The sequence below is a fragment of the Brachycentrus maculatus genome, unplaced genomic scaffold, assembly GCF_059751285.1.
Source record: "Brachycentrus maculatus isolate JH-2025_06_01 unplaced genomic scaffold, ASM5975128v1 h1tg000370l, whole genome shotgun sequence".
NCBI classification, from domain to species: domain Eukaryota; kingdom Metazoa; phylum Arthropoda; class Insecta; order Trichoptera; family Brachycentridae; genus Brachycentrus; species Brachycentrus maculatus.
The window spans coordinates 192,501-210,051 of record NW_028281119.1 but is presented as its reverse complement, the minus strand read 5'-3'; the positions used below and the strand labels follow the sequence as shown (position 1 = coordinate 210,051).

The window sequence follows — 17,551 nt, the reverse complement described above, 5'->3', positions numbered from 1 at the left end:
TTTCTCAAAACATATTTTTCCATATGTAATCGATACCTAGATATGATATTTCTTTTTATTATGCTTAGATGCATGTTATTTCCATTGTCATGTCCATCCTGTGATTTATTTGAGCTGAAATATTTGAAATATGAGGTTATATTTTTATGTCAAAAATTCTTTTTGGCATGTTTTTAATATTAAACAAAAAATGTGTACTTTCAAAGAAAGATAGACACACTGATGACATAATAATAACAAATAATTAATAAATCGTAGTCGTACAGGAGAAAGTGACCAACTAACAAAACGTAAAATGTTCAGGAGGACCATTTAAGTCACTTTTGCTTGGCAAGAAAATAAACATCAATGTAGTTAGTCATTTTTTTTATTTATTGGCGAAGCACCCGAAATTGGGTGATACAATTAGTCATTTTTATCAAGTCAATATATTACACTTCCAAGTATAAATTCCTTTGGGATTTTTTCAGGGCAATATTAAGCTAGTAAGATATCAAAACATCAATGATCACGTTTTTGTAATAAACGCATTTGGTCACTTTCCCCAGTATGACTACGAAATATGGAAGAACGAAAAACAAAAAAACATTTAAAATCGAAAAAAAAATTGTTGAAATATTGTCTGATGAGCGAGAACGACTTTCTTTGATGAAAAGTAAGTAAATTTGTATAATCCTATCTGCATAGTAAATTACTTGAAAAAAGGTGCAATAAATAAAAACAATTCAAAAAACATTTTTTACGTCATTTTTATTTCTACAATTTTTTTTCTAACACACAAACATAGTAAAAAGTAGAAAATATACCTTATTTTCATTAAGCATTGGTTTCATTTGAAAATAGAAATAGAACAATTGGATGCATTTTGATATCTAATAAATACAAATTTTAAAAACTAATTCTGATTTAGCAAACAAAAAATATTGATGCATTTTAAATTTTTTGTTAATATTTATTAATTACTGTTGAATTTGAAAACACTGACCAGAATAAAACATTTTATGATTGTTTAAATTGATAAATTTTTCAAAATAACTTTTTTATCAAATATTTTAAACTTTTAATTTATATGCTTATCACTATATAAAATAATGTTATGGTAGTGTAATTGTTCATTTAGTTTTTAAATAAAATACTTGAAAACAATGTTCTCCTTTTTTAGAATCAGATTATATTTTTGTAGTTTCTCGATTCAATAATATAATATTTACTTGAAATATGCACTCAAAATATTGCAGTGTACTATTTTTGGTTGTAAATAATCCTATTTCTATGCATATACTAAAAAATACAGTTTTAAAGATTGTAAAATCTTAAACATATAAAAAATTACTTAATTATGTAAAACTATGAAATATTTTGTATTTTTTAACGTTTGTATGCTGTATTGACCTCTTCTTCTTCTTTTTTCACTGCTTGGATGAGAATAAGTGACATAACACTGTTTATCACCTAAAATAAAAATAATTATTAAATTATTTAAAATATTAAAAAAATGTAAATATTTGAGAAAATATTCAGATTAGATATATTTAGTTTTTGAAAAGTAGGTTGTGTACAACAAAGTTCAGTGAATCCGAAGACTTGGACGAAAATAGACATCCTGTCAGACGAACTTTGAGGCTGGAGTGAAATTAAATATCCCTATTTCGGGCCTCAGTCTTCATAAATCTTACAACGGATAAGAGATGGTGTTATTATTTTTTAATATTCATTAGTTGCCTTAGAAAATTCTGCTTGCAACATAATAATAAACAAGGATTTAAAGCATATAAATATTTAAAAAATGAAAGTGGATGTGTATAGTTAAAAAGAAATTAATAAGGTTGATCCCTAAAAACAATACAATAAATACAACAATACTATAAATAGGCAAAACAGATTTAATATCTTATATCAGTCAAGATTTGTCACAAAGCTATTTTATTTATATTATTCGTGTTGTCGTATTTTCTAAATAAGACACCACCAAATCTGATCATGATTAAGATCTTTATGCTCTTTTTCCTCATCTATTTTTGTCAACTGCATACTTTCTTTTACACATTTTGTTTCCTATTTGATTTTTTTTTTAAATTCGACATACCCGTACTAAATGAAAGACGTCTTGTGATGACGTCTCACCATATTAATTGAAGAGTTTTGTGTAATTTTAAAACGGAATAAGTGTTCTCGAAGTGCTCCATGATCCGTCAAAACTTGAGTCAATGCAAAGTTTAATTTATGTTTTTTAGAAGATGGTGTTCAGGAAAGAATGAACGGCTTAAATATCTATGTGACATGAATGTAAAAAGAAATCTTACATGAATCATGCAAGCTACCATGGCGATACCGGCCAACCATCCGGACTTCTCCTCAAGATACCAGGTCATCTCTTCAACGCATCCGTAGTAGTAGGCATTCCCAGTGACAGTGTCTCTGCATTCTGCTGGAAGTGGTTTCCTCATGTTCATGTAGTCATTCGGTCCATCAGCTCCGCAGCATCCAACCTAAGAAATGAAAATTAGTTTATTTTTATGTAAGTAATTTCAACTCAAATTTATTGATATTTTGACGAATGTATGATCAGACATTCGTCAAAATAGTAGATAGGGTAGTAGAGTAGGTGTTAAAAAACGGCTATAGTTGTTACAAGGCGCTGATATCTCACTGCCTCCTAGATTTAGATTTATTCCATGCAAGAAAGTACTTCATATATAGTACGTATTTACTTTTGTCCGGAAGGTCGAAAATTTATAAAAAAAATACATATTAATTTAATTTTTTCACCTAAATCACGTAAATAGATCAGGAAATCACGTAAAAAACAAAATTTATTATACATACGTGAACTCAATACAATATTCTAAATCAGTGGTGCAGCTGAATAAAAAAAATGTTTTTTACAAAATAATTTATATTACAGGCACTTACATTGTGATTTTCCATGTTATAATTAAAATGTAGGTAACATTGTTTTAAAATCATAATAATAAAATAAATATTTAATTATAGCATAATTATATGTCTACCAGTTTCGAAGCTAACCGCTTCTTTATAATACTAAAACATATCTACTAAACAAAATTCAAAATATTTTGGTCGCTAGGCAAAAGAGCTTGGGTAGATCGCAAGCGCTTATTTTTTGTGTTGATTAGTAGTCACAATAAAAAAGGATCAGGGATGTTGAGATGTTAGATGTTGCATTCAACAGAAGACTTAAATTTAACTTAGAAATATTAAAAATTAAAAAGGCAATTAATAATAATTTACAATTAATAAATACACATGTAAACGATATTTCTAAACGTCCGTTATTAAATATGTTTCCAATCACTCAACGTATATAGTACTAAGACATTATAGACCTTATAATTTAGTTAAAAAAAATATTTTTACTGATTTTAAAACAAAGTTACATTTTAATTGCATTTGTTTTTTTTAACTTCATTTTCAATTAATATACATATTAGTGTTTTCATCTGACAAAGCAACCAATTACTCACCATATTAGAAACAGGTGTTGATTATTAACAACAGGAATTAATTAAATTATAATAAACGAATTAATTGAAATCTTTGACGCGTATAAAGCCATTGTGTATCTGTAATTAATTGATTTTAAGCAATTATGAAATCAAAAGGTGAATGAAAATATGGCATCACACTTTGTATAAACGTTTGTTGGTTCTAAATAATCTAAATTGATAGATTGGCATTCAATTACTATAAATTAATTTATTTCCTTTATACATACAACCTTTAGTGTTTATATACTTCTACAAACCATTTCACAAAATCTTTCATGAACCATTTCTAAACTAATTGAACAGAAGCGATATTTAGTAATTTTCCATTTTTCTTAATTAATTTTTGGTTTATTTTTTAACATCTCGTCAAAGATGAAAAAAAATATGGAAGTCTGGGCATTACGGGGCTGACAACCGTCACAGGCTAGCTTAAGTGATCACTTAACACACGTGTAACATTCACCAATTCTACTTATTATTGACAATTACACTACTCGAATTCTTGATGGCTCTATATATATGTATATATATATATACATATATATATATGTATATGATCCGATTTCAAAACATTTGAAATATCAAGCTCAGTGTTATGAAACATCATAGAGTCGTCGATTGTTAAAAGAAACAATTTTCATAAATACTCCTTTTTTCATTTACCGTAGGTGTGGAATTAATTATCACATTCCGCTTAAAATTATAATGATCTAAGTCAAATCATTTTAATCCTAATAAAACACTACTTCACTGAAAAAGTTCTAGATTTTTTTTTTTTACAATTGCTTAAAATTGAAAAAAGTAAAAAGCTTCCTCTCATCTCACCAATAGGCCTCTAGTGAAGTTCTAGTGATTCAAAAATAATGTTTTAAATTGGTTCATATATATAGAACTTCCAAGAATTTGAGTAGTGTGGTTGTCAATAATAGGTAGAATTGGTGAATGTTACAAGTGTGTAAAGTGATCACTTAAACCAGCCTATGACGGTTGTCGGCCCCGTAAATACCCAGACTTCCTTATTCTTTTTCATCTTTGATGAGATGTCAAAAAATAATTTGAAAATAACTCCTGTAATTAGAGAGAATCTAGATTTTGTATTTTTACAAGTATTTGGACACATTCAAAATGTTGTAAATGAAAAAAGTGAGTTATATGATAAAAAAAACGATTCACTCTTAAATTTACGATGGCGTATAACGCAACAGGGCTGGAATCCTTGTTGCGTAAACTAACTGGAATCTGAATTTAAAATACCAATGTCCCACTTAGAAAATAAAAGAAATACAAATACTCTATTTAATTAATGCAATTTCGGATGTTTTGTATATGGCAACTGGACTAAAAAGTAAACACTTTACACAGTTGAACTGGCAAATGTAGGTATAATCTGAATGCAAAATCGTTCGCTTCAATATTTATTTGCGTGTTTTAAATTACTTTATTTGATTCAAATGATGGGATTATTATTCAAAATAAAGTAATCAAAACGAATAACGGAATATATCGCACGATAATATATTGGAATATGCATCGCATGCAAATATGTGGCTGACATTAATAAAACATCATATAATGTTATGAATCATATTAATGGCAAGCAAATTGATCGAGCTGGTATTCAATATTAATAATTCTCGGTAAAGGTAATGAAACTCCATCAATCTTTTGCTAACTTTGTGCACTGTTTAGGGGGCCGTTGAATACTTTAATAAATTATGATGAAACGTCGACATGGTCATGCTAGTCAGAAATATTTTATTCTCATGCATAGTGAATGTGGTTACTTTTAATTACGTACCATACATTTAATAGTAGATTGATGTTGATTCGAAACATTGAAATGATCACGTACACCATCAATTAATAAATAGGGTTTAAATTATAGAATACATTATTTTTCGAATGGTTTTAATTCATTTTCTTAACTTTAATAAAATGAACGAGTATCTACCGATACACAATAGTTTTTACTTATTCTTAGATATCATGACACGTAGGCGTGCGTTACCTTTTGTGTGAGTACAAAGGAAAAATTTGCACCAATTAAAAGAGGTTCAAAATGACTTGTTCAATAATTTATATAAATAAAATGTTTCCTCTAAACGTTGTGTTGATAAGTTAATCTGTACTTAAGTTGTTCATATTAAATTTAATGAATAAATGACAAACCTTCTTGTCATAGTATAAGACCATGTCATTTTTTTTACAAAATAATGTTGAATTTAACACGACGTATATGAAAAAACAACTTTACTGAAGTTAAAAGTAAAATCTACACATGAAGTAAAATAAAAGAATAATAAAAATAAATGAACGAGAAACGCATTAATAACAAACCAATAAAAGGGCACCATACAATGGGTTCTCCTCTTAAAGTCTCTTCAAAATAAACTCGTCAATAATTCATTATTGAAGTTAACAATTATAAAATTTTTTGAAATTGTATAAGTTAAAACAAATATTTATTTATTCACAAATAAACTTCACAAGTAGAATTTGTATGAATAATAATGTAAAGTAATTACCGTTAAATGTAATGAAATTAGAAAGAATACTATAAAAAGATAGTAACGCATTTTATGTTTTGTGTCTGAAAGTTCAAGGAGCATTATTAGGAATTATTTCAAAGTAACCTTTTTTCAAAAATATATTTTGTCGTCCGGTTAACTACGTACATAAATTCGCTTCAATTTTAAACGAAACTGTTACAATACGGCAACATCTTTCGCGAAGTTAAAATACAATTTAGTAGGAAAATTTGAAAAAAAAATACACTAACGGTTTGCAAGGTAAGTTCTTTTACGTTCGCCGTTTCATTCGGGGATGACTTCGAGTTTATTTTTTTCTAAATCACGTTTAAAAACTTCGTCCATTTTTCAAAAATTCTTGCTTACGCGGTGATTGTTTAACACGAAATTGGCTCTAAGGCTAAACCATGTTATCTTTCCTCTGAAGGATGATAGCGATAAACAGGATAGAATTTCTAACTTAAATAAGGAGAAGCATAAAAAATGAATCCTCTCAGAAAGGCCAACAACAAAGTTTGTCGAAGAATGAAGTTTCATAAATTTTACAAGAATAATCAAATCATAAAACTCTTCCAAGTAAAATATTAAAATACTTTTAGAAGGGAAAAGTGACGTCATGATCAATTCAACGAATTTTAAAGTTTAATTTTAAATTTTGATTGAAACATGAAACATACGTTCTTTTTACCCTTATCCGCACCAAGTTGTGCATAGGGCACTACATCGTATTAACGCAGTGTTATCTTGATTGCTACTTACATGACGCCAAGGCAATCATTCCTTCCCTTCAGGGACCAGTCTAGGGTAATGTTAAATAAATATTAGATTGTAAAATCACAAACGTTTATTTTACTTATCATTACACCACGGAGGTAGACATGGCTTCCCTTCAATACGATGGAACATACGAGTATATCAATAATAATAGTTTGTTTTTTTGATGTGCTTTTACTTTTACTCTTTATGAAAAATTGTCGTTCGAAATAAATAATATTTAAATAATATGAAAAATATTTTTCATTTATTGATAACAATTAAAAAACTTAATTTCAAAAATCATATATTATTTTGTTGGGTACTGAAAAATTTATACTTGGGGAAATTATTTTTTTCCTTGCGTGTAAACCATTTTAAAAATATGGTGATGTATCATAAATTAAAACGTATTTCAAAGAAATATAAAACATATCACCATAATTATCAAAAGGTGTGCTGATTGTATCATTAATTAATTAAAAAATATTTGTAAAACACAACATTTTTCAAAGTTCAATTTTCAATTAATTAATGTGTATAGCGCAGTACGTCGCGTGCTATAAAAAGTGTTATCATCTAACTATTAATCTTACAAACGTTAATAATTAATTTGAAAATCGTGTAACGTATACTAGGTACGAGACCTACCGAAATGCACAGGAAATTAAAAACATAAAATTAATAATAAATTTTAATGAAATTAATACTTGGCTGGAAAAAAAATTCTTGTAATAAAACTAGTTGCTTCATTATCTCGTAGATAACGGTTAAAAAACTCCTTGAGCGTTTCAATAATTTTCGTACATATTTTTTATTCTACAAAAAATAATAAATTGATTGAAAAGTAACTGAGAATTACAGTTTTCGTTTATGTTTTACTTGGTAAATACCTCTGTTTCTTAAAATCTATTGTGACACGTATTTTGATGTTTTCTGCATCATTTTTAAACACCGTATTTGGTATACTGAAATATTGGTATTAACCAAATAATACCTTAAAATTAAAATGTAGCTTTGTATTAAAGCACTTTTAATATTTTATTATAACTTAATTATAATGTCTACCGGTTTCGAAGCTAACCACTTTTTTTATCAAGACTGATTAATACTAATCAGTATTGATAAAAAAGCGGTTAGCTTCGAAACCAGTAAATATTATAATTAAGTTATAATAAAATATTTGAAGTGATTTCAAAACAAAGTAAGATTCTATTTGTAAAATGGTAAATAACAATGTAAGTGCTTCACATATAAATTATAAATAGTGTCTTTATTGAAAAATAAAGTTACTTCCACAAAGTGAAAGCCGAATCAAATGATGAAAATAATAAATAATTTACATTTAGTACCAAGTCAGGTGATAGATATATTTCGCAGATATAGACGCCTATTCATATTCAAGTTTATGAACAAAAAACACATTTTCCCGATTCAAAAAAGCATTGTGTAGAAATATGCAAGTTAAATATTACAGATATATTGCACCCCGATATATTACGGTTAAATACAATAATGCGATATCATGTAGTCTATTCATAAAGCGGTGTGTTTTCGGTTCTATCAGTGGCTCAATGACGGAATCATATGCCCGTGTTGCCTTCACCTGAACGATAATTGCACTTGGAGGCAATAATGGAACGGGCCTATAAGTATGGAAATTTCAGGAATTACGTATGCCGGCGTGAAATATTGGTTCGGCTATCGCATATCGGAACTCAATTCTGGCCCTTGCGCTCGGAAAATCAAATTCTGTGTGATTAATTGAGTTTATGTTTGCTCTTCTGAAATAACGGGAGGCTTTGCATTCTGAATATATTATTACATTATGTACGAACAATTTTACATTATAAGATCGAAAACCGCAGCCATGCATTGCACAATCAACTACACGTTTATCTGTTAACAATCTCAGGTGTCGAGTAACAATTTATCAAGTTATGATTTTATATTTTGAAGTTGGTTATAAGTCAAAGTAAATATTACAAATTTGCTCAGTTATCAACCAATATTAATTCAACCCTCATCCGCACCTGATGGTGCACAGGGTATTGCATCATAAAAATGCTGTGTTATCTTGATCGTTAACATATCAATGAAAGGTGATCAGCCCTCCGCTCTAGGCACCAGTCAAGGGTAATATGGAATAAATATTACAGTAAAAATTATATATTTATTTGACCCCCTCCCTGGGAATCGAGCTTGGGACCTCCAGTAAGGGGGCCGAGCGTGCTGAACATTACACTACAGAGGCGAACCAAATATGTTTATATTATTTATTATATCGGACACTGGATTATTCACCCTGCGAATGAGATATCAATTTTAAAAGTGTCTCAACTTGATATGAAAAATGTATCATTCCTTCTTTTTTATGTATTTTATTGTATGAAATAAAATGTAAGGCTTACGACCTAGCATTTTCACTCACTTTTTACACTTGTATAAAGATCACTATTCTGCCCATTATTAAACATCCATATTGTATAAATTCTTGAAACCTGTATACCATATATGTATATACCATATATTCTGGTATATATGAGATGGTCTTAGATCCATCCTCATATGATAAAAAAGGGGAAAATGAAACATGTTTGATATCAAGTTAAGATACTTTTAAAACTTGTAAAATAACATTTATTTGTAAATTATATTTTTTTTGTTTTTCATTGAATATGTAAAAATAAGAGTAATTTGTTTTTGTCCAAGAGATTTTTTCCACGATTCAAAAGTATCAGTGCCTATTTTACATATTTTAAAAATCTCGTAAAATATGTTACAAAGAAAATCACAAAATTATTTTCATTTAACTTGTAGGATATTTTTAATGTGAGGAATTTCCATATATTATTATGCACCCTCATCGTTTCGAAAATGTTATCGCCAGTGTGTTTGTTATAAAGCTGGGTGAAAGCTACGGGCTAGCCGACCATGTAAAATGTTCTCTTCGCTTCGTTAAGGTCTAAAAATATAATTTTGATTTAAATGTGAGATAATAATTACGTTCGTGCGGGCAAATATTCGGATATTAAATTTGGTTAGTAACCAGACGGCGTATTTATCAATTTCCACACACACATTACCGGGCCAAAGAGCGTAATTTCGCAGAATTTAGGCAGCGGCGTGCCAGAAAAACTAAACAATATTTCACGTGCCGCGCACCTAAAACAGTCGGAATAAAATTGAAGTGAAATTTTAAATAGAATCCGGGTACGCCATTAATCAAGTGTCGGCCCTCGGAGAAAAAGTCCGCTCCCAGATGTCGCTAGTTTAGCGACCCGCACGCAAGTTATAAATTAGCGCGGCCGCAGCCCACAACAGCGCGCTCCGAGTCCTGTACCAGCTACCGACTCACTCTGGACACGTTATAATTACCAAGGAACCGTGTTACGGTCAACAGGGCTGGATTTATGATTTTAGGCGATAATTGCGATAGGATTTGAAATGTGGCCGCGGTGGTTCCTGAAATTTTAACCGGTAAATCTTAATTTTACTCGTTTTTCTTTTGTACGTGCAATATTTACGTAGATGTTTATCTTTTAAATGTGTAAATAAGGTAAGCTCAGTGCAGGTTACAAAACAAATTATAAATACAAAATATTACAATTTTATGGAAGTGAGAATTATCAGATTATAAGGATTTATAACTGTAGATAACAAGATTTTTTTAATTTAAAGATAACTGGTTGGTGGTTCAGTATAGTTGATTGAAAAAAACACACATTTCTAATGTTTCATTCCATAATGCTAAGAAATGTCAAGAAACACGCTGTCTCTATATATCAATGTTAAGTTTTGCGTATGCTACAGTCACGTTGACGGACGGCGCTGCCATAAGGTCTAAAAAATCGATTAAACAAACATGGTTTCGCCTGTCACAGGTAAACAAAAACTAAAGCGTAATCGAATAAAACGTGTCAGTATTTCTTAACAATCGCTGAATTACTTTCGGAATTTTTGGATTTAAACAAACACAATTTTACTTTAGATTAAATTAAATAAATCAAATTAATTTTTGGGGGACGCTTTATGTTATAGTTTTGAAAGTTAAAATGAAAATATGATAATATGGGTTCATAAATCGTTGTAACCGCATAAGGTATGAGATAGAATACAAAAATTGGACAGTAGTGGCTATCACTGACATTCATTAGAAAGGAGATAAGTGTCAATCACAAAAAAAGCAGTCGAAAGTCAAAATAATGGAAAGAGGCGTCATCGTTGACACTTTGCCAACTCCTTTATATTTGGCGCTTGCTTCTCATGTCTTGACCGCGGCCTATGGGTCAGTTAGTAGCAAATCGATTGCACAATGATGAAAGTAAGTTGTGCAATGATGGACAAAACGAGTGATGCCATGATGAACTCGGACATTTAACATATCGCTCACTACTTTCAACAACGTCATATTAAAAAAAACTTGATTTTTCAGGAAATTGTTTTAAAAGTTTTAATCGTTTTCAGGAAAACTTAAAAATGTAATAAAATGTATTAAAAAAAAAATATCAAACCACTTATTGAACTTTTTACTGTGCAACAGATCTTTTAAGGTAAAACTTGAAGGTTTTTTCTCCATTTGAAAAATATTTAGTTTATTAAAAAAAATTATTAAACAACACTTTCTTCCCTGTAGCGGGTAATTATTACGTTTAAAATACTTGCCGCTTTTGCGGCATATTTTATATATATAGGACGATCTACAGCGCCAAAAGGCAATTAAATTTGTATCAAAATTATCATATCTGTTTATATGTAACGACAAAAAAAGAAAAAATGATATAACAAAGAATTGTGAACAAATATGGGTAAATAATAAATTTTCATTAAAGTTTAAGACATCTATTGATTATAAATTTTTAATAATTTATTATAATATTATTTATTTGACCAGAGTGTGTTTTAAGAAAAAAAACTACTTTTAAGAAGATTCTGACGAAAACATGATATTTTTTAACTAGCTAATTTAGTATTTTAATCATAAAATTATTGTAAATAATACTAATGTGTTTTGTATTCAATAATTTAACAGCCATTTGGTCATATGTGTAACTAAATCAAAGCACGTTGATAGGATTGCATTCTAGGATATGTCCAAAGGCAAATGAAGATTGATGTAATGGGACTGTCCTTCACCAATATCAATATATATTATATGTATACTTAGATATGTATACGAGTTCAGTGTGAATTCGGGTTTGATAATCTCCCCGTCCTTATCACTCTCGCCCGAAACGTTTCAAATGATAGGGATGGCAGTGCCAGTGTTAGAAATATCGGTGCTAGTACATTGGTTGTGTTCGCATCAAAACGGCACTGCAATTAGACGCCATTGATCAACGAGGCTACGAAAGCGAGTTGCATAAATCTGATTAATATGGGCCATAAGTATTGAGAAATAGCCTGACAAACGCAGGGATAAAATGTCACGGGTAAATGAGGTGAAAAATTAACAGACCCGTTTTGATTAGACAGTTTACTAACTCGTATGTCCATTTGAATTTATGGCCTATTTTTTATTTTAAAGTAATTGATAATCTAGAAATTATAATGACGAATAAAGAATTAAAAGTAATTACATTAATTGATTTGGCAGTCACTTTGTGGTGAAAACAATCCATTTGTCATTTAAGTTTTACTTAATAAATACCTTAACTGTGATTGAAAATGATGCGGAATATATCGAAACACGTGTCATAATAGGTTTCACGAAAAAGTCGTATTTACTAAATAAAACTTAAATGAAAATTTTAAAGTAACGTTTAGAAAAATGTTCATACCAACATATGTATTTATGCAAAACAAAGCATAGTGGTTTTGTAAAACCGACCATCTTAAGAAGCTAGAAAATGCGTTTTTAATGTTTTATTTAGGTTTTGAATTAAACCAGTTAATTTATTTAAGTTTTGAGTATGTCCAAATATGGATTTTCTCCAATAAGGAGTTATTTTTCATAGAATTTAGAAATAGAATTAGAAAACACGAAAGTCGAGATTTAAAAACAAGGAAAAATAATGATATTTTTGGCAAAAGAGAATGTCGCTTGGTCTCCTGAATTGCACCAAGAAGCTCGAATAAACATGGTACTTTGTAACAAGAGTTCAAGGTGATCAATTCCGCTAGGGGATTGTTTCATTATCGTAATCCTAAATACAATCTCTCATAATCAATCTCTGAGCTGCCGGACCCACAATACTTCTGTATTAGCCAGTAGCCAGGACAGTAAATAAACGGCTAATCCTGTGTTCTAAGCTTACGAAGGTGATCCGGGCTTCTTCCGCAAGCCTAAGGTCGCCTTAAGATTGATGGGCCATCAATTAACCTTACCCCGACCCTTGCGCCTGCTATGGTCAGTGATAAGTTAGGACAAATATTCTGAAATTATTTCTCATGGTGTGTTGATGCCAATAATTTACATAACGATTTGTATGAAACTTATAGGAATTGTTTTTCGCGGTTTTTGTATAATTATTAGTAGTTTTGATTTAAAGTAGGTATTAAAAAAAGTAAAGGATCTTTACAGTATTATGTACAATTAATAAAACGTTAAATTAACAATAAATGTTATAAATATCGTAGTCATACAGGAGAAAGTGACCAAATGCATTGTTTCACATAAACCTGATCATTGACTAATTGATATCTTACTAGCTTGATATTGCCCTGAAAAAATCCCAAAGGATTTTAAACTTGGAAGTATAATATATTAACTTGTTAAAAATGACTAACTGCATTGGTGTTTATTTTCTTGCCAAGCAAAAAAGACTTAAATGGCCCTCCTGAAAATTTTACGTTTTGTCAGTTGGTCACTTTCTCCTATACGACTACGATATGTTACAGCTGTAAAGTATAATTTTTGTATAATATGTAGGATAAAAGGGTATTTTTTTTCATCAGTTGATTTGGCAGTTGTTTTGTGGTAATTTCTATCTGTATAAACTGTTTTCATAAAAATAATAAATGTTTTCTTTTGAATTAAAATATCAATTTACTTGATTCTTTATAATTTGTTTGATTGATTTTGCTTAAAGGTCTGTTGTTTTGTTATTATTTTATAAGTTGATTTTCAATAATTCAATGGAATTTAGAAATTATTTTAAAAAAATCACATCAATATAATCTTAAAAGTTGAATAGGTTAAAAAAAAACTTAAACCCATGTATGTAATATAATATAAGGAGTAATAACTTTTACCATAAAAAAACAAATCAATAGTTCTTTTGAGACGTAAAAATGACGTATAATATATTGTAATTGTTATAAACAAATTACTTTATTTCCCAGTAGGTGTATAAGGTAAAATTTTCATGATGATAAAAAATAAAGTTTTTTTCTTAACATGAACAATTAGGTCCCACAATCGTTAAAAACATTCATTCATGAAGGTTTTAGTTTCAAGTTTTTTTAATTTTTTTTAATTTTGTTATTTAAGGTACCCGCTCAAAATAAAATAATTAAAAAAATAAACATTTAGCTAAATGATGAAATCAAATAAAATTTAAAATTATTATAACGATGGGGATGCAAAAGACAATATAAAGTTATAATAATATTAATTAAAACATAATTTGCAATTTATATCTACTTGGAATTTTGAAAATTACAAGAAAATATTAATTTATATACATATTTATTAAAGCATCGGTCACGCAGCGAGTTAATATAGTGTTGTAATAAATAATACGGCCTAAGATTTACGGCCAATAGGCGCACTTTCGCGAGCGTATTAAAAATCAAGAATCCGTTATTATTAGGGCACCACGTAGAATACCCCCCGCGTAGGCAGCCTACCTAATTATTTTCTTACCACGTCTCAACCGTCACGTACGGGTCCGTTAATATTTTCGCCACTTATATAATGTAAACAAAAATGGGAAAATGGGCTATCAGAAAAACTTCATCCCCATTGCGGGGTACGTGAGCCACCCTGGGAAAACAACCCCTGGCTAATAACTGTATTTCAAATACCATCACGTTTTGCAATGCCCCACCAGAGCCGGGTTGTTAATTACGAAACAAAAAGTTTGCTGTTATCTGTTGTTTGGAACGAAAAATATTTTATGAAGATATTTTTTAGTACATTCAGTTTACTTTGTATAACAATTATCGAAGAATCGCGCGTTTTTTGAGTTGAGAAAAGAAAACAAGTAAACATTTTCGATAGTTATTTGTACACAAAGTTTTGCTTCTGATAAAAAAACGTAATTTAAATTATTTTGAAGATAGATCTTTTGTTTTTTGTCCATTTTTTTTCAGTAATTAGTTATGATGATTCATAACAACATCGTGTTTTATTTTGTTTAATATTATTATAAAAAATGGTAGCAATCAAGAAAGACATAGAGGAGATACTTTTTATGACCTAACCCAAATTATGACGTCAGAAATCGTCACATACATTATACGTGTATAAAAATAAAATATTTTTTTATCCATGTGTACCACGAATTTTCATTTTAACCATTCTTTAGACAATAAGTGTATACTTTGTAAAATGTAATTTTCTCATATTTTAAGATATTTGACTACTGAATACAAAAAAAAATGTTGCAGATAGATAACACACTACTGTGATGCGTAAAGAACCAAAATATACATTTTAATGAGTAGTATAGTAAAACTTTCTCATCGTGCTTATAATTAAAAGATAAATGAATACGAGTTTGATTATAGATTTGTAAATATGTTATCCTGAGAAAAAAAGTGCCTAAATTGCAATATGGGGGTGGATATGATTATTCGCCCGTAATATGTGCTGTCACTAAATTTTTTAAACGATTTAACACATATTTGTGAACGTCATATACTTTACTTATGCCATATATGAATTATCAATTAGTATATATAGAATTTCGAGTACGTACCAAAACAAATATTTTTCAAAGATTTGCAGTCAAAGTTATAAACAGCAAAATTTAAATAATCACGAGTTGTTTACAATCATTGCTTTACTCAGAAAACGTACTGCATTCAAAAGAAAATAGAGATGTATTTTATTTAATTCCCGAGAAGAAACCCTGTAATACTTTCCATATAAAATAATATCCCTACAGCTTGAATATTATTATATTATTATGTGAGTGTATAGCCGTGTAATGTACCATTCGAGCGCTAATGGTGATGCAGAATCGCTGCGTTTGGTACTTGGAGGTGCTTTAAATTTCCATTTTCCGTGGACTTGGTAAGCGATTTTAAATTTAATGTTCGCAGTCGTGATATTCTTGAAATGGTCAAATTTATTGCACAGAAATTGCTGACTTTGAATATTATATGCGAAGAATGGAAACGACATTGTTGATTATAAGAAAAAATATTCAAAATCCTCCATTTCTTTCATAAATTTACTTGATAATTGATGACAGCTTAAAAAAAAACAAAATACTTCAAACAAACCCAAAATTTAATGTCAATAAATAAGTTAATTCTTACAGTCCAAATATTTAACATATTACAGAAAATGACAGAAAAAAAATATATAGTAAAACCATGCTTATAGATGCATTTAAGAATTTTTCTCACATAACACAAGAAAGCATCTTCCAGCAAAGCACACGAATCAAATTAATCACACTTTAAAATACTAAAATTAATAGTACCTACTAAATTTAATTTAATAGCTCGTACTAAAATATCCAAAACTCAGAAGCACAAAATCAAACAAAATCTTATACAACACTGTTTTGGTCAAAAAACTTTTATTATTTTGCAATAAATTGTTAACCTTCTTCCATTTATGCAATCCAAAAATGAAATAATGAAAAAAAAACTTCTTTCGAAATAAATTAATCCTTCGATTATATGCCCAAAATGGGCCATGCTTAAAAAATAGTGAAATAGAAGCAAGCAAGTTGAAATGAAGCTAAACAACCAACGAATGGCGTTCCCAGAACAGCAGGCGTTCGTTAGACGACACAAAAAGGGAAATAAAATAAAGATAAAACTTGATAAATTACACTTCACATACTGGAGAAATGTTTTCTAAATGATGTTTTACTTCGAAAACGGGAATAAAACCCCGGTTTGTTTATTGCGACCATTTCACGAGGGTGAATTTACAAAGTAAAACGGGATTTACTTATTCGAAAATTAGTCAATTATATAGAACAGTTGAAATAATCAACATTTTCAAAACTTTTGAGTGTGAGAAATAAATTAACCTTTTATCGTCCTTTCATTCCTTTCAAACAATATCTTAGACGAACGTTTTTGAGAATGTTGGTTATTTGTATCAAAGTAATAAATAAATCTGAAATAAGCACCGACTAGGGAAAAATAATATTTGAATGTTTTGTTAAATTCTAGGACGGATGTTATTTTAAATTATAAACTTTTATAATATTCCAAAATACATTTCGTAAGCTGGCTATATGCTGCTGATGGCGCTATTAATAGATGACATCCTGCTTAATACTGTTTAAGAATGCTTTGCCAAAGAAACGGATTAAAATGCTACACCCAATGTGAACTTTGAACAAACTTCAGAAATTTATATTGAAATATCTTAAGCTGTCATTAATGGTCTGGAGGTTAAAAAGGTTGCTAGCTTTAAATATTAAGAATATATTATTCAAGAGTTTTTCTCTAATGACGCGGATATTAGAGGATAATGAATACAGAATCTGTATTTGTTCCTTGTTGTGATTTGTCCCCTGAGATCGGATCAATTGAACGATGGAACTTGGTCAAACAAATTGTGTTGGCGAAACGGAAGAATTATCGATGACTCACTGATTCATGTATTTACTTAAATTGTGGGACAAG

The 17,551-nt window shown here is 29.3% G+C and overlaps 1 protein-coding gene across 1 annotated transcript in view; it reads right to left on the bottom strand.

Moving 5' to 3' along the window:
* Positions 1-730: 730 nt before the first annotated feature.
* Positions 731-17,551, bottom strand: part of LOC148303349 (tetraspanin-2A-like) — a 160,233-nt gene continuing 143,412 nt past the window's right edge. Inside the window, exons 4-5 of the mRNA XM_088270016.1 lie at positions 2,304-2,489; positions 731-1,452 (exon numbers count right to left, since the gene is read on the bottom strand). Coding sequence (XP_088126142.1) covers positions 1,369-1,452; positions 2,304-2,489 — 270 coding nt within the window. The 3' untranslated portion in view covers positions 731-1,368. The remainder of the gene's footprint in view (positions 1,453-2,303; positions 2,490-17,551) is intronic.